Source organism: Podarcis filfolensis (assembly GCF_964270895.1).
Source record: "Podarcis filfolensis genome assembly, chromosome: 4".
NCBI classification, from domain to species: domain Eukaryota; kingdom Metazoa; phylum Chordata; class Lepidosauria; order Squamata; family Lacertidae; genus Podarcis; species Podarcis filfolensis.
The window spans coordinates 21,360,502-21,386,104 of record NC_139607.1 but is presented as its reverse complement, the minus strand read 5'-3'; the positions used below and the strand labels follow the sequence as shown (position 1 = coordinate 21,386,104).

Sequence of the window (25,603 nt, the reverse complement as noted above, 5' to 3'; positions counted from 1 at the left end):
GGTACAACTCCAGCAGGAAGGTAAATGGCGTTTCTGTGCACTGCTCTGGTTGCGCCAGAAGCAGCTTAGTCATGCTGGCCACATGACCCAGAAAAACTGTCTGCGGACAGACGTTGGCTCGCCTGTAAAGCGAGATGAACGCCGCAACCCCAGAGTCGTCTGCGACTGGACCTAACTGTCAGGGGTCCTTTACCTTTACCTTTTAAGATTGTATAAATCCAGAAACGGATCATGGAGCAGATTTGTAATTTATGCTAGATGTAATAATTCTGGCGCCTAATTATTGAAAACCTATTTCAGACCACTTTTTCTTTGTATAATTTTATAATTTTGTTGATGGTGTTGGTTTAAAGTAATCACGTTCGAGTTTGCCAGTTTAGTTTTATTAACGGCCGATGACGATCATATGAATAAAGTGATTATTTTCTTTGCAATAACCCATGAAAAAATATTTGTGCTAAAGGGAAACAGATGGCCAAGCCTCGGGTGGCAGTGATTCAGGCGACTGGATATTTACAATCCGAGAGAAAGATCCCAAGAACCTCGAGAATGGAGCTACTCAGCTACACGAGTGGGAAAGGAACAAGGTATTTATAGACACTGGAGGAAACAAGAAACTGAAAGTATTTTAAGAAGCAACGCATGCTTTTCAACTTTCATTATCACAGCTTACGGCTCTTACATGTGAGGTTTCAGGTTATACCCTGTATGCAGTGTTTCTCTTGCTTAACACGACTTGCTCTTCCTCTCTGTGCAGCCACACAATTAGCTCCAGGAGGTGCCCTAAACCAGGGGTAGGCAACCTAAGGCCCATGGGCCACAAGCGGCCCATGGGGGTTGTTAAACCGGACCCTGAGCCGCCCGCTCGGTGAGTCTCCACGTGCTGCTCTAAACCGGCAGAGCACAGCATGGGAACTCGCTTCTGCAGCGCAGAAAATCGCGTCTGCGCAGACGCTGGAAATTGTGTTGACGCAGACGCCAGAAATCACAGGCGTGTGTGCTCACACACACGCACACGATCCGGCCCATGGGGCGATTTCTGCTGGGGTGAACCGGCCCAGGCGAGGTAAACCTTGCCGACCCCTGCCCTAAACTTTGTGGAGCAGTCGAGGTGGTGTGCAGAGGGCTGCAGGAGGAGAAGAGGGGGACGTTCCATTGCACAAGCAGGTGTCGGTTGTGCAAGCAGAACAGCAGCATTGGGTGCAACCCTTTGTAACTCTCTGCACATTCAGAACTCAGTGTGCAGACTGCTAAGTATAGGTTCCATCAAAATTCCTGTGCAACGAAATATGGAGAGAATCAGAACTTACAGGGTTAAGAAGTTCTGAGTGACGTCTCACATTCTGAGGCGTGGTTTAGAATACTGAGGGGAGTGTTCTACTGTGTCTCTCAGAGTGTGTGTTGCTCCGTTGCGAGAGAGGAGCAGAAATGTGTGCTTTGTCACCAGGAGAGTTATGAACTGTTGTTTTTGCTACGAGAATAAAGCTATTTGTAAGATAAGGAAGACACCGTGCGTTACGCCTGATTTATTACGCACACACGGCAACAGCTTCTGTTTCTACGCTGTGTATGCACTCTGCTGAAGCTGTGAGGAGCCCTTTGGAGCAGAGCACCGCAGCGGAAGCGTGTGGACTCCGGGGGCAAGCAAAGCTACTAATCAATCATCCCATACGAAATAGGGTTGGGGAACCTCTGGCCCCTGGGCAAATTTTGACCCGGCAAGGGGCCCAGTTTGGCCTGAGAGGCAATTTCCCCCAAACCATGCCCACCTACCCGAGACCTGACCTTATATGCGGTGTCAGATGTGGGACAGATAGACACAGCTGGAACCTGATCGCACAGCCGATCCTTGCAGAAAGCAGCTTTGCCAGCCCTTTGGAAGTACAGAAAAAAGGGCCTTCAAAGCAGCAGCTTCCTGGGCGCAGGTAAACCCCCTTTCACTGTGGTTCCCCAGTGCCTGACAACCAACCGGGTGTTGGGCATTTGGGAACAACAGTGAAAAAAGGGCGGTGCCAGATCTCTGGGTCAAGTAGCTGGCAGATGGGATATTTTTAATGCTATCCCTGTCACAGAGTCTGTCTACCCAAACCTGCGATTGCTTTGTGCAATGCTGCATCTGATGATGCTAGCAGCAGCCACTGTATTAGTGCCACTGAAGGATATTCCTGGGTTGGCATGTGGCAGTGATGCAGCAGTTGTTTGCCATCCTCAGTGTGCCAGTGCCCCTGTTTACGCATTAAGCATGTGCACATGTGTTCCTGTAATGTCTTCCCTTGCTTTGTTTTATATGTTTGCAAATAGTAAACCAACTCCTTCCTGAAGTTTCATCAGATACATACTTCCCACCCACCTCAAATTTAACTTATTTGGTATTGCACATCTGAAATATTTCATAATCCTAAAGTACACCTTGCTACATAGTTAATTGTCTGTTTAACTACATTTCCTTGTTATTTGTAATAGAACTTTTGTTATGTGATATACTGAAGGAGTTCCACTTGTTCAAAATTGAATTTCAGCTTGCAATAATGCATTAATGAATTCTGGATGTATTTGTACTTGGAAGTGTGTGTTGCATAAAATGTAGAATATAGGAAAAGAATGAGAAAATGTTCAGTATGTGTATCTCGCTTAATGTATCATGGAATTCTTTATTTTTTCTCCCAAAGGAAAATACCATTCAGAGGCGTCCTTTATCTCGGTGCTTATCAACAATCATATCGCCATTATTCACAGAGGTAAATTTCCATCAGGTTCACCGTTTTCCAGTCTACGTGAGGACCACATTGCCTTGTGGTCGGCCTTCCTGGTGGGGGGACTCATGCCTGTGGTGGGTGGGGCCAGGTACAAAATGGGCGGAGCAAAATATATGAGCCTCCCTTTTGTATAGTAGGCTACATTCCTGACATTCAAAAGTCTCTCTATATACGTACATTCCTCTCTCTTGGCAAGCTAGAGGTGCTTTCACCATTTAAGGAACCCTTCCAGCCAGGCAAATGTTCTCAGAGAGACTGTGGAGCCTGGCATGGTGAGGGTTGTGGTCTGGGTAGGAGAGGCAGGGCCTGAGGAAGCGTCCCAAGCAACAAATAGAGTCTGTGTATTGTGGGTTAAACCATTGAGCCTAGGACTTGCCAATCGGAAGGTTGGCGGTTCGAATCCCCGCGACGGGGTGAGCTCCCGTTGCTCGGTTCCTGCTCCTGCCAACCTAGCAGTTCGAAAGCACGTCCAAGTGCAGGTAGATAAATAGGTACCACTCCGGCGGGAAGGTAAATGGCGTTTCCGTGCGCTGCTCTGGTTCGCCACGGCTTAGTCATGCTGGCCACATGACCCGGAAGCTGTACGCCGGCTCCCTCGGCCAGTAAAGCGAGATGAGCGCCGCAACCCCAGAGTTGGCCATGACTGGACATAATGGTCAGGGGTCCCTTTACCTTTACCTTTTATTTGGTCCCTGAGCCTGGTGTTCCCCACCTTTGCTTTAGAAATGATGAGAGAAAATACAGGAAAACAAATGTAATTAGTTTTGCTTCTTTAAGTACATATAGGATAAATGAAAGATTGCGTTTTTAAAAAAATGAGAATTAGAGCAGGGTTTCCCAAACATGGGTCTCCAGCAGTTTTTGGACTACAACTCCCATCATCCCTAGCTAGTGGTCAGGGATGATGGGAATTGTAGTATAAAAACAGCTGGAGACCCCAGTTTGGGAAACCCTGAGTTGCAGTGATATTTTGATCCCTTCATATTGGAAACAGTAGTAGTAACAATTAAATATCTATATAGCCCTGTTCAGAAGCTCAAAGACTATCCTGTCTTTGCAATAACTCTGCAAAGAAGATCAACAGCATTCTAGCTGCACAGCAGATGGGAGGCTGGAGCTGAGATAGAGCAGCTTCCTAGCTTAAGATCTAGGAGGATTTTGGGAGAGATGTAAGTTTGAACCAGGACTTGATGCTGAAAGGCACTAGGGCATATTTTTCACCTTATCTAGCAATGATTGGGGCTGTAGTTCAGCAATATCTGGTGAGCTCCATGTTGGGGGAAGATTACACCATGGTAGCAGCAGATAGACTGTCGAAACTTGAATTTAATATGCACCAGAGTTGGGAGTACACATTACTGCCTGCAGAGTAAAGCGGGTATCTGTCCATCTTCTGGTCTTCAAGAGTTAGAGCAGAGTTTCCCAAACTTGGGTTCCAAATTTGATTTTGGACTACAGTTCCCATCATCCCTGACCTGCTAGCTAGGGATGATGGGAGTTGTAGTCCAACAATAGCTGGAGACCCACGTTTGGGAAACCCTGGTTAGAGAAACGCAGTGCTGTGATGAAGCGGCATTTGTTCCTGCCCCCTCTGCTTCCCGTTCCCTTCCTGGTTTTAAGGGCCTCATGGTGGGAGGTGGAGACATTAGCAGTTATGTTAGTGAGCCAGAAGGAGAAGCAGTAGAAGTCCTTCTCCCACCTCTATTTTGAAGAGGGCGGGGGGCAGTTGCTGTAGTGCAGCCCACATTTCTTAAGTTAAAGGTAAAGGGACCCCTGACCATTAGGTCCAGTTGTGGCCGACTCTGGGGTTGCGGCACTCATCTCGCTTTATTGGCCGAGGGAGCCAGCGTACAGCTTCTGGGTCATGTGGCCAGCAGGACTAAGCCGCTTCTGGCGGACCAGAGTAGCGCACGGAAACACCATTTACCTTCCCGCCAGAGCGGTACCTATTTATCTACTTGCACTTTGACGTGCTTTCGACCTGCTAGGTGGGCAGGGGCAGGGACCAAGCAATGGGAGCTCACCCCGTTGCGGGGATTCGAACTGCCGACCTTCTGATCGGCAAGTTCTAGGCTCTGTGGTTTAACCCACAGCGCCACCCACGTCTCCCACAGTGCCACAGAGAAGCACCTTGTGGTGTGAGAGGCGTCAACCATTCCCCATAACACACAGGCATGGCTACTTTTTATATATTAGCTGTGTGTTCGATTCTGCAGTTTTTATTTTGCTGGGTTAAAACTGTTAACCACTCTGAGTCCTGGGTATGGAGTGGCAAATTCCTATTAGGAGACGAAAAAGGACTCTTTCCCAACGAAAAGGTAGCCTAGTGACTCACTAAATGTGTTCGTTGCCATTAGAGGCAATTTATTTGTGCAGTAAAATTACTTTCCTTTTTTGGCACAGCAGCCTCCTGGTTACTTCTGTGAGTTCCTGGTGCTTTTAAAGGGAACATATTGTTCAGGGAGGGAGATCAGGATGGGAAAGGCTATTGTGCTGAAAATAAGGGACATGACCCTGCTATACATTTGTCTGTGTAGAATGTTGCCCTGCATTATGGCTCTTAAACCATGCATTTATAAGTAGTTGTCAAGTTAAAGCCCTGCTCATGCTTTTAGAGATTCCTTGAGATTTGCTTGATAACATACAATAGTTTCAATTTACGTTGTAGATCTCCATGCAGTCTGTAGATCTAAAGTGTGGTGGTACTTGATTTTTTAAAAAACTCCTTTTGCTCATTTAGATTGTATACGCATTTCAAATGGTTACATGGCTAACACCCTTTTTTTGTTTTGATTCAGCTGAAAGAGAGGAGTCAAGCTTGCGGGGGGAACATGGGATCCATAGAAGAACTGAGAGAGGCTATCTATTTGGCTGAAGAAGCATGTCCAGGCATTTCAGATACCATGGTGACAGAGCTCGTGGAGAGGCTTCAGAGGTATAGTAAAACCACCTAGCAGGAAACAGTAGTATCCAATTCAGTGTGATTCCTTCAACGTAAATGTATCAGTGGTATCCTAACTCACATGGCCAAGGAGTATGAAACCTGAATTCTCTGCCAGAAGGAGATGTGAATTCTCCTAGCAGAAATCCCTGCTTGTTTGATCTCATGCTTATTAGGTAATATTGTATGACTTAGTAAGTGGGGAACATTCCTACAATCAAGGATGTCACAGGGTATAAGTTATTAGCAGAACCATTGACTCTTTAATCTAAGGAATAGTCTTGAGTTATTCACTAATTTACTGTTTGCTATCAGATTGGGTATACAGTGGAACCTCGGTTGCCGAATGCTTTGGAAGTAGAACGTTTTGGCTTTCGAACGCCGACAACCTGGAAGTGAATGCTTCCATTTTTGAACGTGCCTTGGAAGTTGAACGGCTTCCGAGGCGGGTTGCTCCATTTTCCCCCAATGGATTTTGCTGACCCGCAATTGCGCCTTGGTTGTCAAAATATTTCGGAAGTCGAACGGTCTTCCAGAACAAATTACGTTCGACAACCGAGGTTCCACTGTAGTGGCAGGTTTTAAGACATCCACAAACTTTGGATTTGAGCAAATGTCTTATGAGAGCATAGCAAATTGCAAAGAGAGTAAAATTACCAGAGCATATGAGGGGCAGGGGAGGGCCAATTGGGCACTTTTAAGAACAGCGTTTCTCAAACTTGGGTGTGTTTTGGATTGATTTTGGAATCTTCTGAGGTTGCCTCCATCTCTAGAGCCATAGGCTTGAAAAGCATCATCTTAACTGCCATTATAAAATAGCTTGATCACCGGTTTTGCTTTCATGACACCATTTCTCCCCCGCCACCAGGTTTTCAGTAACTGGAGGAGGAAGCACATCATCCCACTAAAGTATTGTTTCGCGGCGTTTGCTTGTTCGATGTGGCTCCTATAGGCACCTCCTCAAATGCTGGTCTGCCGCTGTTGCTTTCAGTGGTGAGCTCTCCAGTGTGTGGACATTCCTGAAGGTGCAGCAACACAAATGGACAACATAGCAAGGGCATTGTTTTTCAGCTCTGTATAGTTTTTTTTTAAAGAAAAAAACAATAATGCACATATTCAAAGGAGGTATCTTTTTAAATTTCTGAGATGTATATTTAGGATTGCAGTTAGGAAACTAAAGCTATTGTGAAATCTCAGGTATCTTGCTTTAAGTCATTGGTCTTCAACTCAACGATCCAGATTCAGAAGCGATTTATGTCTCAATCTAAAAGTGGGCACCCCAATGGTACGGCCACTGTTTTCTTTCAGGGTCTTATTTTAACAAAATGCATAAGATTGGGAGATGAAATAAAGGGGTGCGGGGGGGGGACTAAGTGGGTATCATATTTTAGGTTGGGATTTAAGATGGATCTCGGACCTGAACAAGTTGAAGACAACTGCTTTAAGTCGATGAATCTGTGAATTGGAAAACATACCATTGGCTCTGTGTACAGATTTGTATATAGTCACTTTTTTTACTCAAAACTTGCTCAATGTGCATATAGAATCCCTCTGTACAAATGGCCAAGTTCTCTGTAGATGATGCTAGTGAGGTAAATATTTTGGCAGGTCGCAACTGTTTATTGGCTTGCCTTTTGTTATATGACATTTTCGAACCGTATGACAAGAGGTTTGATTTGACCTTGTATTTGTAGGTCAAAAAGCTGTGCTATAAAAAAATCTGGTTTGTACCTCAGATGCAAAGTTTGCTCTAGTTTTGTTACACGGTGTTATTCTTTTTATTAATCTAGAGTTGGGTTTCTAATCATGGTACGACATTGATTATTTCAGTTTCCTGAATCACTTGGTTTGAGGTTCTCTAATACTTGTTTGCTTTAGTGGTTTTTTTTTTATCAGTCTAAATTGTGCCAATCCAAAGTCTGAATTCAGTTTTATTAGGGTTTTTGGTTTTTTTAAACTTCCTTGTAAAATCAGAACATCTCATACAACTAAATATTTTTTTCTCTCTTGAAACACCACTTAAGAGATTCTGGCTGGATAATGGCAATTTGTAAGATGGTGATCTTAAAAACAATATAAAATATATGAAGCTTATGTATATGAAAACTTTTAATCATGATCATTGAGAGATACATTTGATTTAACTTGGTATCCAAGATCCATTGTTAAGGGGGAGAATACTTGAAATTTCATCAAAACTTAAAATAGATATTCTCACTGCTGTACTTTAGTTAAATATCTGTATATTTGCTTGTTACATCTTTTGTGGTTCATCTTCTGAACTCGGCCTCTTTTACAATGGGCAGAAATCAGTAGAATGTCAACATTTTGCCTATTGGGAATATTTTTTTGTAAATGCTGTATAAATATCTGATAAGATATTCCATTGACTCTTATTTCTTTTCAAGAAATTCCTTGAGGTGAATGGAATACATCCGTGTGAAGATGTAGTTCTCAAGAATTATTAAAAGGGGCTAACAAAAGAAAATAGGTTGCTGACAATGACTTACATCACAATCCAACCATGTCTAGTCAGGAGTAAGTCCTATTGATTTCAGTGGGACTTGCTCCTAAGTAAAGGAGGGTAGGCTTGCAGCTGTAGTCAACATTTTTAATATTTCACAGTTCCGAGTGAACGTGAAATCTTTGTTTTAGTCTTAATATTATTGAACACGTTAAAGTCCAACTCGGAACGTACCCTTTTGAGTCCAACCATGCCTGATCACACCTTGAGTGAGAACTTCCTATGCCGTATGGACTAAAGATGAGCCAGGTGTGAAAATGCATTTTCAACACATACCATATTCTGCTTGCTAAAATGGTCTGCTGTAAACTGATTTTGCCACCTCTTCCTCCTCTATAGGGTTGCCCCTAAGGCTCCCTGAAAAGACTTCCCTGAGAGTTGGAGCGCTCTAATGATTGCGGTGGGCTGTGACACGAGGCACAAAGGAAAGGGGGGAATCTTGTAAAACAGAGAGGAGGTAACATCTGGAAGTGAGACCAGCCTGCCTGAATCATATGAGCAGAGTACTGGTGAAAAAGAGGCAACTTTTAGTCTGAAGAGGGTACCCTGTGGGAAAACTCCTCACACACACGTGATCCAGTTTCCAGTCTACATGGAGCCTAAGACCTAACAGCATTTTCCAAATGGAGCTTCTAGAAATTATTTGTGAACAATCTGTTACTGTAAGAAAAATAATTGCAATTCACTTTGTTAGGAGTATTCACAGTTTGAGACCGAGGCAGAAAACTCTCTTGAAGATTTGGGCATTGGACTTCAAGAGACACCTTGACTGTGGCCTTTTTCTTTTAATTGGTAGGTTTTTTTGCAGTACTATATTTGCATAATTGGGCAGATCTTATACAAAGATGGCTTTTAACAGAGGTGTTTAGTTGAAGACTTGCTTGAAGATTTAGGGATTTGCATCCAATCCTATATCTATTTACCTAAGTCCCACACTGAATTCAGTTGCATTTGCTCCCAAGTAAACATGCATAGGATTACAGAACAATAATTTTTGGGGGTGAGAATGTCCAGTTGTTGTGTCCTGCTTATACAATGGACTGTACTTCCGCGGGGTTCCTCCCCCTCCTGTGCACCTCCAAAATTTGCTTGCAGGTGGGAGGCTGCAGGAGGGAAACTCCTGTTGCGTTTGATGTCATGATATTCACTCTTACCCTCCTGTTAGAAGATAAAGTAAAATTGCAATTCTCTTCTGGTTATGGTCAAATTTGGATTGTAGTTCCAAATCCCCTCTCAAACTTTGCTATATGTTTTTTACTTTGGCCTTTTAAGTTAATGGGTGTCACGTTTTAAACGTCGTATTAGAATTGTGCTCTTCTAGGGAAATGCAACATTGCAATGTATGATTTCTGCATTTTCGACATGCATGGTGTCAGCATATGCTTCCTGGTGCGGATGGGAATTGCACTTCAAAACCTCTAGAGAGCACCACTATGGGAAAGGCTGGAGTAGCTAATACAGCTTCTCGTCCCTTGGCCAGGGGAGTTTCGGTCTTAAAATATTCTTGCCTAGTGAGCACCAAACACTTCCACAGTTACTCTAGAAATTTCCCACTTTTCCAAGATTTAGTATAATTAGGGCGCTAAGCGAGCTGTAAAAATAAACCCAAGTCTTTTGAACAAGAAAGGCTTCCTGTTTGTGTGGGTCGGGTCACTTTTCACGTTTCGTTAGAAATCTGCTTCTCTTGCCGTTGCACTCTTGTAGTTGGGTGTAGGAGGTTAGGTGGCTGTTGTGTTGGTGCACAGAACTTCTGGTGAAATAGTGAAAGTCTCCTGTTTTCTGATTAGGTGCCATGGGCTCTTTGGTTCCCCCAATGGTTGGTCGTGTTGGGAGTTGCATCTGGTCTTGTTTTGTTCTTGTCATGTAGCGTTTTGTGTTTTTGGTACCTTGCAGCACGGGCGTTTTTGTTAACATCTTTAGGGGAAGTTCGGAGGTTTATTCTTCTAGCTGTCCCCTCCACACAGCACACCCACCTCTGCTTATTGATTGGGGCGGGTAATGTCTGTCTTGGCTTTTCTACATAATGATGATTAACATGATTACCACTTCCGTCACCCGTTTTGAAGAGGAAGGATCAAGGCAGCTGCAGGACTGTAGATCCCGAGACCTATTCCTACACCTCACCTTGCTGTAGCCATTGCAGAAGCATCTGAATTGGCCCCATATTTTCTTTATAGACATTTGCTACTGAATTGAAGTTGCAAATGCACAGTGGGGAAAAAGATTGGAAAAAGGATTGCCCCATGACACCTGAAAGATTTGTTGTCGTGTTTTCATTGGCTAGAGTCCTCTTGATCAGATGCATGTAGGATTATCAGTTAGCAGATGCACATACATGTAACCAGTGTGCCCAAGTGTAAGAGATAGCAGGTCTACAAAAGGCCTGGTGGTGGGTCTTGTATCTGTTTGGATTCAGCAGACTTTCATCTGCCTCTCATGTTTCGTGACCTTTTGGTGCCACTGATTACAACTTTTCTTCGGTACTTGTGTGCCTCTAGACGACCCTTTATGCATCTGATAAAGTAAACACTGCCGTAATCAATTTAAAGAAGCAGCGTAGGATTTAAATTTTTGTAAATAAGAAATCCACAAATATTTTGAAACGGAGGATTTTCCACTTCTAAAAACAAGTTGTTCCATAAAATTAGTAACATAATAAACAGATACAGAACTAGTTAACTTACGCAGTATCAAGAGTTGAAATTATTATTAATTACTATTATTTTAGGTACGATCCCTTGGGAGAATGCATGCATATATAATATAAACACATAGTTTTTGGGTGTGCAGAAAATTAGCGTTGACAGGTTTCAGTGCCTTCCCCTAAAACTTAAACCATGTGAGGTGATATATGCTATTAAGTCACAAATAATTTTTATTGGAATATTTTATGTAAACCTTTGAATTTGTTCCGACTATGACATTTAAACACATTTGCTTTATTGACACCCCCCCATCAAATATTTCACTTAATACTTTGGGCTGTTGGGGGAAAATTGCGATATTTATACAGCACATAAAACCATCTCCTTTTACTCAAAATGTAAATTAAACATGCTAAAGCAGATCTCCATCAATTTAGGGCATCAGAAAGTTCTCTGGAAATTTTTTCCCCTGGAAAACCTAATTGAAAGTCTTCCAGTAAACATAAATCACTAAGAACATAGGACGTTGCCTTATACTGACTCGGATCATTAACTCTGTCTAGCTCAGTATTGTCTATATCAGGGATGGGGAGCCTGCAGTCCTCCAGATGTTTTTGGAACAACTCCTCATATCATCCCTGACCAATGGCTCTGCTGGCTGGGGCTTATGTACTTCCAATAACTTCAGGGGGGCCTAAGGTTCCCTCCCCCAGATTGCATTGTTCCAGAGGTTGTTTTTCCCCCCTGCCTTACCTGTAAATGCCAGGGATTGAACCTGTGACCTTTGGGCACGCAAAAACGTGTGCTATACCCTACATGGTCCAGGAGAGCTTACGCCACAATAGATCAATTGAGATGTGACAGTACTGTGTTTGCTGCAGCAGGCTTAAGGCAGCTACCCCGTTTGAATCCGTTACAGTAAAGTAGAGTTTATCTTTAGTTCATAAGCAAAAGGTACAGTAAACAGACATGGGGCATCTTTCCGTATAAAACCAGTTTTGGTGAGGAAGGCAGATCTTAACATATCAGGCTAGGGTGTCTATTAACCAAGTACGTGCTAAGGATATGTTTCATATAATGAGGAGTGATCACTTGGCTAAGGAATTTGCCCAGGTGGTTACTGCCGCCCTCAGCATGTGTTGGATTCTTTTTACAGGTAATTAAAAGAATTTCCTGGCTGGATCAGATCAAAACCTAGTCCAAAGCCATCTGCCTTTAGGAAATACACAAGCACAGCATTCTGTTGATAACTAGCCGTTCTCCTTCTACCCCGAGTGTCTGGTAATTGGGTATCTATTGTCTCTGTACATGGAGGTCTCATTTTTAGCTATTGTGAGGAAATACCCAATGAATAGCCCCCCTTATCCTTTTATCAAATTCTATTTTCTTCTGTAATGCTGTTCTCTATTTATAAGCCTGTATAAAAATTGCTTATGGTCACACATCAAGCTGTTCTTCAACTCCTTGTATGTTACATGACACAGAAATAAAGAAACGCAACAATTTTGGGTGTGTGAGTGTGTTTATGGGCAACATTATCTAGGAAAACAGTTTCCAGTAGTTTAAGGAACACGGGGAGAGAAGGGACAGCATAGTGGGGATTCAAAGCAGCTCATTTATATGTGCATCTGAGAATTTTGAAACTTTATAGCCATCATGCGCAGGAATTTTACTTATATACAGGTAAATATACATTAATTTGTGGTTGTTTGTTCCTGTAGGTTGCTGTCATATGAGAAGGTAAGAAACGATACTTGTCTAAATTACCGGTAGGTGGGAGTGGTAAACCCAGCACTAGGGGAAGGTGAGAGGTTCACACATAGCACAATTACAAATTGCAACTAGATGTCCCTTGCCTTGCACTCCTGGGGTGTATATTGGTTGTTTTTATTATACTGGAAGATGGTGCCCAGTTAACCTGGACTGAATAGCTTGCAGGCATGTTTACAAGACAGTCACTCTATTAGTTATGCTAAATTAGCATGTATGGATTGAAAGTAGTAAATAGCAAGATCAAACCTGGTTGGTTTTGTTATTCCCTAAAGGAATACCACTGGCAAGTCATGTATTTTGGCATTTCTTAAAAATGAGATTTTCTGTCTTCAAGATTTCAGCGTCATACTTTTTTTTAAAGTAGGTAGAGAAATATGACAGATTATTACCTTAAAATTATTGGGTTCTTTAAGATGTTGATATACTTCATTCCCTTTTCCAGTAAGCCACATTCTGAACCGTTTTTGCACATTGTGAAAAGGGCAAATGTTGTGTTTTCCAGCTGGGCTACATTTGATTCAAACATAGCAAACGCAAAAACATTTAAGGATGTTGTGTCTAATTGCTTTCAGATGTATATATATATACACAAAATGTGGATTGGTTTCTAGTAGCATTTCTAAATAAAGGTGTGGAAACATACCACACGAGAGAGAGAAAAGGATTCTTCCAAAACTCACGATGCTGTTACTGTCTTTACTGAACCACAAATTAGTGCCACAATTCTTGTACCAGACAGCTGTTGACATGTTAGACCAGCTTTCAAATTCCCCTTCTCAACCTTCACAGGACATCAGTGTTCTAAATATTGCACAGGTTAATCATGTAAACTGTTCACCTTGCAGAATTTTATGTACTGGAACATAGTTTGTGCCATGGAAGAGTAGAGAGAACCTTCCGACCATATTTGAAGCAAATGCTCTCGGCTTCTGGTAAGATGAAATGAGCAGTCTACGGCCTTGGTTGGTAACTTTAATTTTTAGAAGTAAAATGTGTAGAAACACTGAATAATGTAATTAAAATTACCCCTCCTTGCTTTGAGACTGCCCCTTATGAACATTTGAAGGCTGTTAATGCATACATAGGAAATACATATATTTTTTAAAAAAATGGCAGTTTACTAATTAATCACTTTGAGGGGTTTGTCTGAAAGAAAAGGCATTTTGCTTTCCAAAAATTCTATTATTTCTGGTGCAAATCTTTGAGGCAAGGAAAACTTCTTTTGGCACTCCAAGGACAATATTTTAATACTGGCACAAGCTAAAAAAAAAAAAAAAACCACACCAAAGGACAAATACGAGACAGTCACTTGGCCGATAATAGTAAACAACCCTGCTTGAGGCAATATTACAAAAAACAAGTTTTTTAAAAAACGAATTTATGTTTTTACTGAACTTTAAAAGGAGAAAGAATTCAATTGTCCTCTAGAAAAGCAGCAATTGTTGGAATGAACAATTTGGAGTTCAGTCATCAATAAGCATGGGATTCCTCGTGACTTAAAACGTGGATGCGCGAGGCTGGACTAGTGGCACTTCGGATCACCTCCATCCATCTATGCGATACAAAAACAGAAACGAATACTTAATACAGTGCATTTCCCCTTAAGATTTGATGGTGTGCCTTTTAACACATGAAATACAGTGGTACCTTGGGTTAAGTACTTAATTCGTTCCAGAGGTCCGTTCTTAACCTGAAGCACCACTTTAGCTAATGGGGCCTCCCGCTGCCGCCAGAGCACGATTTCTGTTCTCATCCTGAAGCAAAGTTCTTAACCCGAGGTACTATTTCTGGGTTAGCGGAGTCTGTAACCTGAAGCGTATGTAACCCGAGGTACCACTGTACTGTACAACATGCACACACCTCAAGTATTTTAATCCTGTGGGATACAGTCATACCTCGGGTTACAGATGCTTCAGGTTGCTTTTTTTCAGGTTATGGACCGCTGAAACCCAGAAGTACCGGAATGGGTTACTTCCGGGTTTTGGCAGTCGTGCATGCGCAGAAGAGCAACCTGCGTGTACGCAGACGCGGGTTGCGAACGTGCATCCCGCACAGATCACGTTCGCAGCCCTAGCGTCCACTGTATTTGTGTGCTCATTCATAGATGCCTCTATTTCTGGCACGGAGTGGGGACTTACCGTAGATTCCGGCGTATAAGGCGACTTTTTAACCCTGGAAAAGAGGTTTAAAAGTCGGGGTCGCCTTATACGCTGGGTATAAGGTGGGCAAGCTCCGTGCTGGGAGAAAGCTGCCTGGCAAGGAGCCCGCCGCTGTTGCTTCGGAAGCAGCAGTGGGCAGGCTCAGCTCCGCGCCGGGCGGCTTTCTCCCGGCGCGGAGCTGCCCAGCGTATTAGGCGACTGGGTGTATTAGATGACCCCCCAAATTTCAGCTGCCAATTTGGGGGGTTGTCTCATACGCTCAGTCGCCTAATACGCCGGAATCTACGGTACATACATACATTTAACACCATAGACCACTGGTTCTCTTAACTTTTTTCCTCTGGCTCACACTGATCACGACACACTGTATTTTTCATTGACGGGAAACACAAAGAAATGACTCCAAGCAGTGCCTGATTTATAACACAAGACAACAACTACTTTATAATAGTAGTTGTGTGTTTATGTTATAGCTCATGGGACATCCATAAGGTGTAAATGCAGCTGCATAAGGACATGAATAATTCTGCCTTGCAGTACAGAATTAAAAAGCAATGACATTTCAGCTCACGGAAAACTGACATACCTTTCAAACGTGTATTCGCTCTCCGCCCTGAAATAGTACACATGGGATTTGAAGTGTAGCTTAAAGACATAGTCTTTATGAATGTTCTCAGATTCGGAAGGAATGGTAAGAGAGTAACCCAGCAGAGGGAGGCTAGCTAAAGGATGATTGTCCTAAAAACAAAAGAGAAATTGTTCACCAAACGGACCATCCCCCCCAGAAGTCACTTCTCTTTATCCAGAATGCTGTGTCCCCCCAGTTTTCACTGACTCTTGGGACCTAAACAGAAAATGCCTCTCATATATGGCCCTGGTAGGCTCACAGCTGGGAGGGACATGAGGCATCTGGGTGCAAATCCAAAAGCTACAATCTTCCTCATCAGATTGGCACTATTTGAAGTGAGTCACTCAAAGGCCTTTCAAAGCTCTGGCCAGCAGGTGGGTTTTTTTTGGGGGTGTGTGTGAGTATCCCTTTCTTCTGGCTCCTCTGATCCCCTAGATCAGTGATGGCCCAACTTGGCCCTCCAGCTGTTTTGGGACTACAACTCCCATCATCCCTAGCTAACAGGACCAGTGGTCAGGGATGATGGGAATTGTAGTCCCAAAACAGCTGGAGGGCTAAGTTTGGCCATCACTGCCCTAGATAGATGCTGTGAAGTGAGTCTGCGTGGAAACGTGTCTCATGGGGTGTGGGGACTATTCACAAGAAGGCTGCATCTCCCTCTCCCTCTTATCACAAGTAGCTTGTCATCTTATTATTAATCAATTTCTTACCTCACCCTTCACCCAAGGCACCATGCGTGTGTGTATGACAGCAATTTAAATGTCAGTGTTAAAAACAAAATAAAAAAATAGAGCACATCCCCAGGTGGGAATCTGTCAGTGCTCTTGCTGAATGGGGCAAATGGACACAAAAGCCTTGCCAATCTCCACCCACAGTGGCCAGTCCACTGTGAGTCTGCTCATTCCCTTGATTTTCTCTATACACCTGTCTGCACCAATTTCAATAGTCATTTTTCTTCTCAGCAAAAATATACCCCCCCCAAAGGTTTTTGTGTGGTTGTTTCATGCAAATAAGCAATGTTTGTATTGCAGAACTTTGACCTCTTAAAGCAGTAACTACACCATGGAATAATAAGCACACATTCCCAAGTTGAACACTGACGTGGTTTTTAAATAACTGCACTGCCTTTGGACTAAGCCTCTGTTGAACGCTAATGTTTTCTTTCCCAACTGCTCAAAGTAATGGGGAAGTGGCCTCGAATTAACATGGTGATCTTTTTTATTCCCCTCCGCCCCATCCTAGTGAACAAATGTTGACTTGACCTTTTTGCAGAGGACAGTGGCTGGACCATCTGTTACAGAATAGTTCTGTCTTATTTTGCCCCCATGTGCCCCTGACCTCACATTTCTAGGGAAAGTGTATTGAGTCAAAGCCTCTACTGATATGGTAGCGGCTTCCAAGCTGATCACAGTCAGGGTCTAGCCCAATACATTTTGCACTGGAGGCGGACAAGATGACACTTCCCCATTCCAGACTGGACTGGCAGTGAAACTTTCTTTTGACATTGGTGATAGGATGATATCCACCACCACACCTGAGGCAGCAGGCCAGATTAGGGGACCAGAGACTGCTCCTGAACATCTTCTGCCTAAAGCAGTTGCCTCATTAATATTAGGGTTGAGCCTGATCCTAGTTAAGCATTTTCAACTTTTCTCTCCATGCACGGAAGAACTTTGTCTGTATCCATGAAGTTCACAAAAGCTTCAGTTATCTCTGCAAATGCATCCTTTGGGGCAATCAACAGTGCATAGCAAGGAACTTTTTTTTGTAATGTGTGAACAGTTAACAGTTATATTCATCTCTGACTTCCAACCATCAGTTACCTACCTGGTGGGATTTGTAGAAAAACATGCAGAAATTGGTGAATACCACCCAGAGCTTCTGCCATCCATTGCTGTTTTTGAACTTTCTCAAAAGGTTTCCAGAGAGTTGGTTCTGAAAATGACGAGAGATAGTGCAGCAAACTTGAGTTAAGTCATATGCAGGTGGAAAAACAGGCTGATGGAAAAACAGGCAAGCCTCATGTAAAATCATACTTTTCTAATTGAAACTGGCTGACTTTTTGCTCCATTGGTCATTTACCATGATTAAGAGTTCCAGATTCAGAATTCCCTATCATTCTTTAAATGAGGCTTGCTTGTAAATTGATTTTCTAAGGAAAGAAATCATCTGCTGTTACCTCATTCCAGGAAGAAGTTCTATATCTATATATCTATATTGGGGTGGGAGGGTGTTAGCTTTAGTATTATACCAATTTAGCAACCTTGTTACGGGAACAGACATCTCTACACAAATGATTTAAGTCCTGTGCACAAGCACAGATGTTTAAAATTACTAGGAAAAATGAAAGCACATCCTTTAATTAACTGAAAGCACCAGATATAATGCACGAACAGAAATAACCCTAGGAAATAGGCTCCCTGCCCCCTTGCAGGTCTGGAACAGTTTTACTCCTGAGAAAAAACCTGGAGCCTGGACTGTGGTGTCATTGATTATAAGGGTTTTGGCTGAGGTATGAATGTAATAAATGAGCAAGTTAAGTTGGCAGTCTTCAAACATAAGCACCTGTAAACTTCCTCTCTGGGAAGGAAGGGAAAAATTGACAGCTAATTTGAGGGATGGCGTTCTGTTGGACGCAAAAATCCAATTTGTTTTGGTGAGTAGGATATACTGAAGTTTTTATTCAGAATCCTAAGGTTCACCAAGCAGTGCTGTGTGTAAAATGTTCAGGGCTGTGTGGACTTGCGCAATGAATTAAGGACAGGGTGCCACTGTGAACATGCTCAGTCCTGGACAAAAACTTGGGTCTAGTTCCTCCATCCTTGCCCCAAAGCATTCTTTGTTTCATAGCCTAATCTGGGAGGGGCTTTTACTTGTTGCGATGGTTAGGGATTTGGGAGTCCAGAGAGCTTTGCCAATCTGCTGTAAGTCACGCAGAGATCACCCGCTGGATCCCGGCCTGACAAAGGAGTGATAAACACACGTTTTAACTTGAAAATATACACTGCCTCTGCTCCCCAAGTGGAATATATTAACCATTGCTGATATATTTTATTCTGCTTCTGGTTTAATAATAAGCTGTCTCCAATAGAATTTGCCAAAGGGACAGACAAACAGAATGTCCCTCATATCACCACCAATGATAGCAGCGAACTGGTAAAGTTGTGTTTCTATTTCATTTTGGAAACCAGCTGAATTCTAAAAACCTGACAGGGTGTTGAGTATGCTGGAGTACAAAAGTGCATGTTCTCCTTTTACTGTTCCTAATTTCTGTTTCGGTTACCTCAGCACTTTGGAGGGTATCATAAACGGACAGGCTTTGCATTCGGTACCAGCAGACATATGAAATGGTAACAGGCCGCTGATCACTGATCAGTCCAGCAGGTAGGGAAGGACAGTCACTGACAGTGAGAGGATCTTCCACCATAAGAGAGAGAGATAGACAGAAAGAAAGAAAGAAAGAAAGGAGGGAGAGACACAGAAAGAAAGCATAAACTACGATACTGATGTGACATTACCCACAGACTTAAGAGACAGTATGACTGCGACTCTGCCTGCCAAGGGGCAGTTGCGGAACGGAAGACAGATGTATAAAGAGTGGAATCTGCTTCTAGGTTGCTCAATAGTTCATGCCGATCATTTAAACTCAAAATAAATGATGTTAATGCATAGGGGGGAGGCTTAGCAATGTAGTCCTCTTAACATGTCCACTGAAGTACTCATTTAACTGAGTTCCAAGGAGATGCACTGCTAACTAGGTTTGTATAGAATTGCAGCCCAGGAGGCGAATTTTGTACCTGCATGATTTAGTTGATAGCTCTGGTGAATCAGTGCAGGTGCACTACAGCTAATCGGTAAATCTCCAAATGGTTGTTAGCCGCCCCATTACACAATACAACTTAAAAGCATCCTAGAGGCATTCTTTCTGAGAATGGGTGTCTGCAGGTACCTTGAAGAAGCTAAACCAATTTATAGTTTACTTCAAGTTCCGTGTTATCCTTTCGTCTGGAACCAATTTTACTGAAGATTTATTCGCTTTACAAGAACTGTTTGCTCATTCTGTTATTTTCCAGGAACACTGAGGCAGTATTATCTTCAAGGAACTGACTTTCAAAAGGCTCATGATCTCTTCAAATAGTCTCTTCTAAAGAGCTGGAATTAATTGTGGAAGTTTCACAAGAAAGCTGAAATTAGCTGTCATTAAAATGCAATACTGTTGCGTGTATTCTGCATTTCAATGAGCTGAAGCATTTTGATTCAATAGCCAACTGATCTGTGTAAAATTGGTTTAGCTGTAGTCAAATACATCATCAAAAAATACACAGAGACTTCCTGTGATAGAGAGGACACAAGTGGAGGGAGACAGATGAGAGACTGAGAAGAGAACACTTCAAGAATCCAAAGGGGGGGGGGGGAGAAAAAACAGCCTAAAAATAAAGTTGCATTAAAATGCAGCAGCCAGAGTCAGGAACAACATCCTTTCCGGGATTAAAAACAAAACAGCCAACAGCAACAAAATGCTCAGAGGAAATACTATCTCAATATTTGGAAATTAAATTAGAACTGTGAAAAAATTCAAAGTTTACCAAAACGATTCATAATTTGCTAAAAAATGGAATTTGTTAAAATGAGGTTTAATATATAATTGAATGCCAACTCCCCAGGAACAAAGGGAGGCGATGATTGGTTGTTGCTTCCTCTGAGGAGACGGAAAGGAAATTGTCCCTGAAGAACAGGGGCTGCAGACCAGGTTGTTCTGAGGCAGATACCTCCACAGCAATACTAAAGTCGACCATGGAAACGCTGCTATTTCTGTGCCAGCAGACGTGCACCGTTGTGTTGCCACGGTGAGGGGCCTGACGTTCGAGGGAGGTGCGGGATGCATTGAGATCGTCTTCCGATTCCTGGTCTACAGTGGATTCCTCGGGGGATTCTATGAAACGCAGGGAGAAACCATCTCTTTTTTCCCCCCTTGCAGAAGATACAAACTATGAAAACATTAAGCAAAAGGCTACTTCTGGTAAAGCTTAAAACTTTCCAAACCTGTGAAGTACAGTGGTACCTCTGGTTACGAACACTTCTGGTTATGAACTCCGCTAACCCGGAAGTAGCTGCTCCTGGTTGCGAACTTTGCCCCAGGATGTGAACGGAAATTGTGTGTTAGAGGGGTGCGCGCAGCGCGAGACCCCATTAGCAAAAACGCGCCTCAGGATAAGAACTGTTTCAGCTGAAGAACGGTCCTCTGGAACAAATTAAGTTCGTAACCAGAGGTACCACTGTATTGGGGAAAGAAGTAGGTTTAAAAAAAATAAATTATGCCACAATCCAACATGGAATTTGTACGCTTCGTCTATTGCTTCTCTAGGCTCGAGCACACTTTTAATTCACTGTTGCACTGTGACCTCTGTAAGTCAAACAACTTTGCGTGCATTTTGTTCTCCTGACCCTCTAGAGCACAGCCTTGGAGGAGGAGAGGGGGGAAAGGTCACATTGTGCAGCAGGTCGCATTCCACTGGCCAGCAACTTAGTTGAATGTGTTCAAAGGTGCATTGCTATGCACACTTGCATAGTGGGGAGTATGCCCCACTGAACACAGCGGGATGTATTTGCAAGTGGAAAAACCATAGGATCTGGTTTTGGGGATAAGCTCACCCAATTCTGCATGGAAAGTTATACATTCTCAGTGGCATTGTTTTGGAGCACTTAACGGTACTTTAATGCAATCCTGTACATCTCACTTAGAAATAAGTCCTGTTGAATTCAGTGGAGCTGGCTAGCAATATTAAGTAGGTATGCGATTGCAACCTAACTGTAGTTCCTTAACTTTCTTAAAATGCACCCTTGCTAGGGTTGCTGTAGCTGAATAAAAATAGCAATTCAAGGCACTGTTTTTATACACACACACACACACACACTATCTGAACTAAAGTCGAATAAAGGTAATGCTGATCTTTAAATGTGCAGTCAAAAGAATTATTTATAGCTACATTGTCATGCAGCAGACTTCATACTACGTGGCTGTGTTTTCTGCAAACTGCAGCCTTAAGTCTGTACTTACTAGTGTCTGGTGGGCTGCCCCCTAGGAATTCAGGAGTTGGGCCATTACAATTCTCTGCCAAGTCAATAGCCATCTGTATGTCCTCAGTCCACTTGTCCATTTCCGTGCGGCTGCTAGGAACACGAAGGGAGATCTTGTTCATTTTACTGCAAGCAACTATGAGCTTCACAAGCTGGTCAATTTTTTTTAGCTGAATGCAAGTTTTCAGCCTGTTTCCTTAAGTTACACCAGGCGTAGGCTAACTCGGCCCTCCAGCTGTTTTGGGACTACAACTCCCATCATCCCTGACCACTGGTCCTGTTAGCTAAGGATGATGGGAGTTGTAGTCCTCAAACAGCTGGAGGGCCGAGTTGGCCTATGCCTGAGCTACACTCTAAGAACACCCTAGTTTTAGTGTGTTCTCTTATGGTGAAAACAACTGATTACAAAGGTATTTACAGTGAACTGTTGTTGTAGTAATAATCTTCTTCTTTTGACAAGTTGCAAAAAAAGAGAGCGCAAAGTGGAAATTACTTACCTTGCAGCCACAACAATGGACTGGTGTTGACCTCTCAGTGTGAAGCAGTGAGGAACCCCCCATTCATCTTCGCTCTCTTCAATCTGAGGATATGGACATACAGAGACCCTCACAAGACAGGAAAGGAGACAACGATCCGCAGAAATGTTAAGCTGCAGAATGCAGCACAGTTCTGCACTATAGGAATAAATACGTGGACAGTTTTGTTTCTGGGAAAAAACTAAGGTTGAATTCCCATTGCAATGCTCAGGATAATCTGGCAAAAAATACAGGAGGATTGGAGTAAGCACTGTCTGGATCTAGGCCCTTCTGAGGCTATTAGCCATTCATGTTAGCTTCACAATTCCAGCAGTACACACTCGCTTCAATGTCAGCAAATGGGAGGAAATGCACAATGACTTGGGCATGGCCTACTCTGGCATAGGCAAACTCGGCCCTCCAGATGTTTTGGGACTACAACTCCTATCATCCCTGACCACTGGTCCTGATAGCTAGGGGTGATGGAGTTGTAGTCCCAAAACATCTGGAGGGCTGAGTTTGCCTATGCCTGGCCTACCTCATCATGACCACAGGAAATAATTGCATTTGGATTTTGAGCAAGCCTGCATGGATTCACAATCACAACTAAAAACAATTCAAAAAAGGTAACTTGATGGATGTTTGTGTGCATCAAATAGTATTAGCACACCCCTGGCAGCAGCAGTTATGTTTCAGTGGTGGGTGTCAAATGCAAAGTTTCTATTTTGAAAACTATTATTTTCCATGTTCCTAGGGAATCCTCTTGTTTAGGCTTTGGTTATCAACTGATTTCACATGGTTCTCAGCCAACAGAGCCACTGTGTTCCAACACAGAGTCTACAAATAAAAAAATGGCTATGATTTAACGCTGGACCATTTATTCCAGTCCCCTAGAACAGCACGCATGCATTCTCATTTCTAATTTGTCTCAAAAATTCCAGAAATGGCTTTCATTTCATATAAAGACAAAAAAGTATCAATTGCAACGTAATGTGATTTGAGACGTCCAGCAGCTAACTGATCAATCCACAGCTCATACTTACCATCATACCATATAGCGGAAGCTGCCCGTGGACTTTGAATTGATTTGATGCTGTTAGGCCTCTGCTTGTGTACAGCAAGACATCGTTGAACTAAAAGGCAAACACAAGAAGCAACGTAACTTGGTTGAAAACAGATTTAAAGGTTTGGTTCATAGGTCTAGCCATCTGGAGGAAGCACACAGAGCCTACAAATGTACCCACCACTCTGTGTGTAATGTACATTGGATCATCAGTATGTACCTGCAACCATCCCACTATTTATGCCCAATGGGCCCACATTCCAGAGCACACACTATTTCAGGGGTCTAATCACATGATCCAACAGTGTGGGAAACACTTAGACATGCTTCCAGTATTGGGCTGTTGTCCCCATCCCTGGCATTCAATAGCCCAAATATATCTCAGAATTTCATGATATCTTAAGATCACAAAAATAAGTAAATAAATCTTGAGAGACACAGGACACAAAGGGAAGTTTGCTTTGCCATCCCTAAAGATGGCTTGCTTTGCTTTTTAAGCTGCGTACTGGCAAGGTAGCAGATTCTGGTATTTCAGGAGCTGGCTTTGTTCCATTCTGGAACCGGGTGCAGACCCTTCAAGTCATGCATCTGTGGTCTTTGGGACTCAAAGATGATGCACCAAAGGTTGAAAGTACCAGTTGATTTATTGTCACTAGTACACATTTATGCAAATAAAACAGGAAGACGAAAGGACAGGATAGTAGCCCAGTTCAGACATAGATCTTGTTTACAAATAACAGTAAGCCATAGTTAATGGTTTGCCATAATTCTTTCTTGCCCATTTGTGTGCTACCCATGCTGTTAAGACCACATTCATGAAAGACAATCTTACTTGGCTATGAGTAATCGCCAAAGAAGAGCTACCCATACTGAGGAAACAAAACATGATCCTTGGTTTACCATCATGTCTGAACCAGGGAGCATGGCTTGTTTCATTCCCAACAAAACAATATCTGCAGTCAAGGTTTGTTCTTGGCTGAGTGATCATGGTTTGTTGGGAGTGAAACCGCCATCCTAAGTTGGATGCAACTCTATGCCAGGGGCTGTGATTTCCCCTGTGTGTTAGTGTAGTGTTGTTTTCTTAGATTATTTTACAATTTGCATCAAACTCCTTCTGTGAGCTCCCCCCCCCCCCCGCCTTTTCCATCACTTGGCATTTATTGCACAGTTGTCTTTGATTATTACACACAAACATTCCTGCCACTTACCAGGAAGAACATCCGCTGCTGTAAGCCTTTTCCAGACAACTTACTAAGGCTACCCAGTCTAATAAACTCCTGTGCAGGAATGGAAACAAAACATGCCATGTCAGAGCAGTATTCAAACATCTGGCTAAAAGTCTGGGCCTAATTAATGTTGCATCACTCGATTTATTATGTTACGCCTGCCCACCCTGTTTTAATTCAGCTACACACATGCGATATCCTCTAGGCCACTTCTGCCCATAAGGCCTCACTCTGTCATTGTGTCAGAAGTTATGAAATGGAAGTTGGGTGACACTTAGGAAATAGTCGGAACTGGTTGCAGAGCAATGAGGTGGTAAGTGGGATTGTCTATCATGGTGGGCACTGAGCAAAAGGGGAAGGGGGGAATTAGAGGACAGGATGCAATTAAAAAATAAGAGCCATGGTAATGAGCAATAAACAGAACCCAGGAACGCATAACGTCATTTAACTAACTAAGTCAGAGGGGAACCAAACATCCCTTAATTCCTTCTGCACCTCCATGAGAGGCTGGCAATACATTAGCCAGGAAGGCTACACAGAGAGCCTTGTTGAGCAAATGCCAGCTCAATGTGGAAAGAAGTACAACTGGCTCATCCTCAAAGTGTCCATTTATAGCAGGCTGCTTCCGCATGTCGCTCTCAGCAGCGACGGCACAAAGACAGGATGTGGAACAGGAATCATCACATGAAAAATATATTTTACAATGCAAGGGCTTAGATCTCCTAGGGTGATGGCATACACTGATGGTCTATTGAGAATCACAGCTCTTGGTACAGAATCCACCTATGGTGCATTTATTTTCCTAGTCCAATTGATGCAGAACCCACCCACCCTTACCAGTGCAGGTAACTGGCGCTCCAATTCTGACTGTCAAGTCACCTGCCTCCAACATATGCAATAATTGTATTTTGTTTGTTTCTGGAAAGTAGTGTTTTGAAGCAGTGCGCAGAGCAAGTGGTTGAGAAACAGGATCCTTTTATGCATTAATCAAATGAAGGGGGTGATGTGTACAAAGGAGTCCTGTAGTGCTAAGGTAAGAGTAATGCATTTTACTGTCCAAGAGCAGACAGGATTTATCTTATTCCTTAATGCTGTGGTACCAATGTGTCAAGATAAAGAGATAAGCCTTTGCCTGCTTTTTCAGAGGAAAAGGGTAAGGGTAAGGAGACCTGCCCCCCTTGCTTCTCACCCCTTTGGTTTAACATGCTCCCTTTTGGGCAGAACCATAGTCAAACAAGACATTCCAAGCTCATATAAGGAGTGTAACAACTTTCAAGATACTTCTCCTTCAGCCC

At 42.9% G+C, this 25,603-nt stretch overlaps 2 protein-coding genes across 15 annotated transcripts in view; one reads left to right on the top strand and one right to left on the bottom strand.

Annotated features, from left to right (window-relative positions):
- Nucleotides 1-12,369, top strand: part of STK24 (serine/threonine kinase 24) — a 42,539-nt gene extending 30,170 nt beyond the window's left edge. The window contains exons 8-11 of the mRNA XM_083610839.1: nt 464-587; nt 2,670-2,738; nt 5,555-5,691; nt 6,566-12,369. Of these exons, the coding sequence (XP_083466965.1) occupies nt 464-587; nt 2,670-2,738; nt 5,555-5,691; nt 6,566-6,605 (370 nt within the window). The 3' untranslated portion in view covers nt 6,606-12,369. The remainder of the gene's footprint in view (nt 1-463; nt 588-2,669; nt 2,739-5,554; nt 5,692-6,565) is intronic.
- Nucleotides 12,370-25,603, bottom strand: part of FARP1 (FERM, ARH/RhoGEF and pleckstrin domain protein 1) — a 201,196-nt gene continuing 187,962 nt past the window's right edge. For all 14 annotated transcript variants that reach the window (XM_083610515.1, XM_083610518.1, XM_083610522.1 and 11 more), the window contains exons 20-27: nt 24,291-24,359; nt 23,063-23,152; nt 22,002-22,084; nt 21,485-21,597; nt 20,196-20,359; nt 17,254-17,361; nt 15,385-15,536; nt 12,370-14,191 (exon numbers count right to left, since the gene is read on the bottom strand). In XM_083610515.1, the coding sequence (XP_083466641.1) occupies nt 14,110-14,191; nt 15,385-15,536; nt 17,254-17,361; nt 20,196-20,359; nt 21,485-21,597; nt 22,002-22,084; nt 23,063-23,152; nt 24,291-24,359 (861 nt within the window). In that variant the 3' untranslated portion in view covers nt 12,370-14,109. The remainder of the gene's footprint in view (nt 14,192-15,384; nt 15,537-17,253; nt 17,362-20,195; nt 20,360-21,484; nt 21,598-22,001; nt 22,085-23,062; nt 23,153-24,290; nt 24,360-25,603) is intronic.